The sequence below is a fragment of the Planococcus citri genome, chromosome 4 (genome assembly GCF_950023065.1).
Source record: "Planococcus citri chromosome 4, ihPlaCitr1.1, whole genome shotgun sequence".
NCBI classification, from domain to species: domain Eukaryota; kingdom Metazoa; phylum Arthropoda; class Insecta; order Hemiptera; family Pseudococcidae; genus Planococcus; species Planococcus citri.
In genome coordinates this window covers 50241930-50247239 of record NC_088680.1, presented here as the reverse complement: position 1 = coordinate 50247239, position 5310 = coordinate 50241930, and the positions used below count along the sequence as shown (strand labels likewise).

At 47.9% G+C, this 5310-nt stretch overlaps 1 protein-coding gene and 1 long non-coding RNA gene across 2 annotated transcripts; both read left to right on the top strand.

Annotated features, from left to right (window-relative positions):
• The first annotated feature begins 216 nt into the window (after positions 1-216).
• On the top strand, positions 217-1594 carry LOC135844572 (uncharacterized). Its single transcript, XR_010558570.1, has 3 exons — positions 217-1000; positions 1082-1203; positions 1319-1594. It is a non-coding gene; the product is annotated as an uncharacterized LOC135844572 (long non-coding RNA).
• Positions 1595-2821: 1227 nt separating this feature from the next.
• Positions 2822-4438, top strand: LOC135843789 (uncharacterized protein DDB_G0284459-like). The gene is made up of 2 exons (XM_065361802.1): positions 2822-3174; positions 3346-4438. The coding sequence occupies exons 1-2, from the start codon at positions 2823-2825 to the stop codon at positions 4431-4433; spliced, it is 1440 nt and encodes a 479-aa protein (XP_065217874.1). The 5' UTR covers position 2822; the 3' UTR covers positions 4434-4438.
• Positions 4439-5310: the final 872 nt, after the last annotated feature.

The window sequence follows — 5310 nt, the reverse complement described above, 5'->3', positions numbered from 1 at the left end:
AAATTGGAGTCGCATCACCGGATAAATTTCGTCGAGCTGTATTTAAATTACGATGATATTGCGAGGTAGAGTCGTCAATTGAGTAGCTGGAGTTCCAGACATTGCTCTGCAGTGTCAAAACCTGTAAATTTTTTTTTAACCTGTAAACAATTCATTTTATTCAAAAATTACTCGTGGAAATGTTTTAATCGGTTTATTACATGAGAGTTGGGCGAACGAAAGCGAGAGTGTTTTTACCCGAGCAGCCTACGAGCTATAGGAAAAGAGTACTGTAAGCGAGTAGGCGGGGGGTGGTTAGACACGCCGCACAACTAGAACGAAGCGAGAACGGCTCTCCGCACCATGTTATTACGAGCAGCAAGCATTTATGCGTACTAGCGAGTAGGCGCGGGGTAGAGGTAAACCGAACGCAACGAGAACGAAAAGGAACGGCTCCCCTCGTACCATTGCAACGAAGCAAAGAGTCGTTTTGCGTGTAAGCGAGTAGGCGGGGAGTGGTTACGAGCCGAATACGACGAGCCGGTTGCATTGTAACAGGCAACCAACTGATAAGAAAAATATTTCGATCGAATGAAAAGGCAGATGGTTTGGCTATTGTGCTTTGCGTTGAGTTGTGAAATATGTTGAAATGTGTTTGATTGTTGAAATGTGAATTTTTTTTCGTGATTTTTTGGCAATTATTACGGTAAATTGCGATCGGTGGTGAATAAAAAGTAATTTTTCGTGTTCGTGATCGTATTTGCGGTTCGATTAAGGTGAGAAATTTTGAATTACGGTGATTTTTCACGAAATGAGCAGCTTCGTGCATGTTTGGGGTTGGAAAATTTTGTAGCAGAAATATTCTTGCCGAAATCTGAGTAAGTCCAATTTAAAATAATATTAATACGCGATTTTCTATGTTCATAGCCGAGGAGTATTGTGTTTCGTACATCTGGAGTGCGTAGTTAGCCAAAAATCGTGGAAATTTCAAAAATCGAGAAGCTCTCGTCGCGTGTGCTTGGTAGGTTGAAATAAAGTAACCACGTGTGTAAATAATAAGCTCGGTGCTCGTGAATTGTAATGTAATGTATTTTTTGCGTAGCTAAAAGAACAAAACGAGCAGCAACGTGGTGAAAGTTGAGGTTGGAAATTCCTTTGAGTTGCCAGAAAGTTTTTCTCGATTAGTAATTGCGACTTTGGTTGGACGAAGCTTTTATTGGAAAGGTAAGAGAAGTGATTGAGTAGCTCTTTAACAATAATACGTTACCATAAATGTGCATGTTGAGTGGCGAGGTGTAATACGAGATTGGTGTTAATTTCATTTGGTCACCTGTTTCAGCTGATTATTGGACGGAGTGTTATTTTTTGATCGTTTGATGAGAATTATTGACGCTGGAAAAAGGTGAGTAGAACTTAGCATGAGCCAATGTGTTTCGTGCCACCTCGAGTAGTTTTTTTGTAATCATGTTGAAAGTGAACTGCTCAGGTAGTAACTTGTCTCGATTGCCTGTTTCAGCTGAAGAATTCGATGTTGTAATTGAAGTCGATTCGTGTGACGAAGTTTTTTTTTGACGCTGAAAAATAGGTGAGTTGAGTTGGAATATTACGAGCACGGTATTTAGAATTATGAGTAGCGTAGTAGATATATACATGTATTAGTTTTCGAGCAGCGAACTTGGTGCATTTTTCGTGAGAAAAAAAACTTACCTATACTTGTTCAACTGTTCGCAGCTATTTTTTGACTTGAGAAGATGGCGATGAAAGGCGATAAGCCGCAGCAACCTGATTGGGATGATACCGACGAGAGTAGCGATTCTGAAAGGTAAAGATTCTGAGTACCTATTTAAAAATAAAGTGGAAATACACGAGTGAGAATTGAGTAGTAAAATTTTGGTCGTTTTGTATTATGTTTAGCGATTCGGAGACGGAAGCCACACATTATAGAATTTTTCGGTGTCAGATATGTGGTAAGCCGATCGGTGAAGGGCCGAAAAAGAAAAAATCAAATACAACGGCGTTCGCGGTCTCGTGTGGGCACCAGTTTCACAAAAAGTGCCTGAAGAAAAAGAAAGCAGAGTTACCGTGTGATTGCTTCGTGAATGGCTGCCGGAAAAATGGCAGAGTCGATCCCGAGACATGGCGGAAATTACGCGGCGGTACTACCGAGGTGTCGAAATGCGCTGAAGAAGAAAAGGATTCCTTGCGCGAGCGGTTAGTAAAAGAAATGCGGCAAAACACCTTGCTGATTGAGCAAAACGAGTCGCTGATTCAGTCGTCGAGAGAGTCGCCGCGTGCTGAAGCCGAGCAAATTCGAGTTGAGTTAAACTGCGCAAAAACCGAAATAGAGCAGCTCAAGGCGGAATTAGCAGAGGTACAGCAAAGAGCTGCGACGTTGGTGGTACAGAACGATGCGCTGTTGCTCGCGAGTCAAGGTCCAAGAGATTGGTCAGTCGAGGAACTCTCTGAGGAGGCTTTTGCAGCCGAGGCGGAGAGACGTGGGTTTGAGTCATCGCTAGACAGACGTAAGTGTAAAATTTGAGTAGCGCATACGTGAATGCGGTCGCGATGAGTAGATTATTTACGTTCATTTTTTCGTGTCTTTTGTTTCAATAGTGAACCGAGAAGAACGCGACCGGCGCTACCGGCAGTTTACGGAGAAAATCGAAGAAAATAACATGAACTTCGACGAGGCGCTGCAAGCGATAGACCGACAAAGAGTATTCACGCAGGTCGACAGTGCACGGATGATGGTTTTAATCGACATCGACAGAGAGGCGTTGGACAAAGAAGTTAGATTATCAGAGGTTCTCGATGGAATTAGCGTGCTACCGTCGTTGACAGGTATGAGTTTGAGTAACGCTGAGTCGCAAAATATGAGTAGTCGATATATCACGCTGGGTATTTCTTTTTTAGGTATCGAGCAGCCGACGATGCAAAGGATGATTGAACTCAATAGACGTCTCGAGCAGCTCGAAATTAGCTATGATGACGTGTTCGATGTAGTCAACGACGAGGCGGAACGAGCTCGCTTAGAAGCGAGGAAGTCGCTGCAAAAGAAAGAAATTACGAAACCGGCGGCGAAAGCGGTAGTTGAGAAGCCTCAAAAGGCCGAAGAGAAACCATCGACGTCGAAAGAGAAGCGGTCTTCGGTCCCGAACACACCAGACGTAAACCTGGACGGAATCGAGACGGACGGTAAGAGTAACGACGGTGAAAGCCCTCGACCTGACGATGAGCGTGCGAAAAGAGAGTCACGTAAAAGAACGAGTACAGAGTCGTCTAAAGAGAGCTCTTCGCCAAAAAGCCCTAAGCTAGAGGATGTCATACCTGATTCGGTTATTTATGCTTCGCTAAAAATCTGTTTAGAAAGAGCAGCGCGTGGAGACCTTAAAGAAAGAATTCAAGGGATACTCGACTCATACAGCGAAACGTCAACGGTAAAGACTGAGACGCCTCAAGATTCCGAAAACGTAGTCAAAAAATCGATACTCGAGGCGCGGGTGAAAGATCAAGAGCGCACGCCGAATACGACGCAGCAACAACAGCCGCGGTACGCCACGCCGAATACTCCGGCGTCCGATTCAGCGAGTCGATCGCAGCGAAGCACGAGCGAGTCACGGAGGCGCGATACGAGCACGGGTGACTCCTCGTCAAAAAAGACGGACGTGTCGAGTAGCTCACGTGGATCAAGAGTAAGCGGCGTCGAGTCGATCGAAAAGAAGCGGTCGTCATCGAGGAGCTCGTCCAGCGATTCGGATTCAGATTCGTCCGAGTCAACGCCACCGAAGAAGTCTAGAAAGTCGAAATCGTCAAGAAAGCGAGCAGCGACGAAACGCAAGTCAACTTCGAAGAATAAAGCGTCACCGAAGAAGAAAAAGGTTACGTCGACAAAAAAGAAACCGGCGACAAAACGTAAACCGGCGACGACGAAACCGGCAGTAAAGCGTAAACTCCCAGTAGCGAAAGACGAGACGCCGGAAATACCGCCTGAAGGAGTGAAAACTCGTAGCCAGACGCGAAGCGAGTCGAAATCGGTAGAGGAAGGTGAAGTTACCCAATCTAGCCAAGAGACGCTCGAGCTTGCGGCAGATGCGAGTGAATTTGAGGAGCAGCCCGAATCAAGACCACCGTTACCGAACGTACCGGCACCCGAGCAGCCGCCGCCCCCGAGCCCAGAGCGAGTTCTCCAGGACCAGCAGCCTGGTCTAGCGCAGTTAACGCCGGGCGAACGGGCGCAGCGCGCCTTTCAAGAACGAGAGCGCGAGTTTAGACGAAACATGGAAATAGCGTTGCGACATCACGACCGAGAAGCCGCTAGAGTACGTGAAGGAAGAATGGATCTCGGACCGATAGAAGATTATTTCGAGCCGCTGGAAAATTGCCCGCCACCACCAGCGCCAGTATGGCTGATGGCCGAGTTTCGGTACGAGCCGCGCGGTGAGAGATACGTTTGAGGTATGTTTTTCCCGGTCACGCGCGACACGATTCAACAGTCGATGCAGAGCCGAGGAATTTTGATCAACAATGAGTTAACAGTACGAGATGACTTGTATTATCAGAGAGACGGCGGGGCTTGGATTCTGGGCCGCGTATACCGTGGAGGCGCTACGTATTACGTAATAAACTCGTTCGTCGTCATCGGAGATGCTCTCGCGCATGCGGTGGTAAGTGAGGTGATCTACCAAAACGTAGCGGCGAGGCGAGCGTGGAGCGTGCACCCGCTCGCTGGCTCACGAATCCCAACTACCACCATGTGCAGAAACCTACGAAGCTTGGTCCAGCGGGCGCCGCAGCGAGTGGTGATGTCGGCGGGGCAGTTTTGCATGGAGTCGCAGACGTTCGAAATCGTAACCGAGAGAATCCTCGAACTTTGGCGCGCGATGCATCGGCGGGGTACGCGACACATTTTGATGGTGCCTCCGCTGACGTGGCCGCACTGCCCGGAAATACGCGTCCGAATACGGGATTTTCTACGGCAAGGACCGACGAGAGCAGAGTTCGATGGTAGATACGTATATATGGAGGCATTAGAAGAAACGATCGAGAGATGCCCTCCAGCGACGTTCCGTGGTGAGACGCCGTATTTGAACGAGCACCAAGCGTCGGAGGCGTTAGTCAGGATATTTGAATACGCAACGGTCGAGCGGAGATGGGGGTACGGTCAGTTTCCGCGGGAGCAGGATCCGCCGCGTCCGGTGGAGCAGCTCCAAGCAAACCAACTTCAACGTATCGAGGAGATGTTGAGGCAAGACCGTGCAGCCTTGGCGGCACATGAACGAAGGAATGTCCGCGAGCAGCTGGAACGAGAAGTACACGAGAGAGAGCTGATCG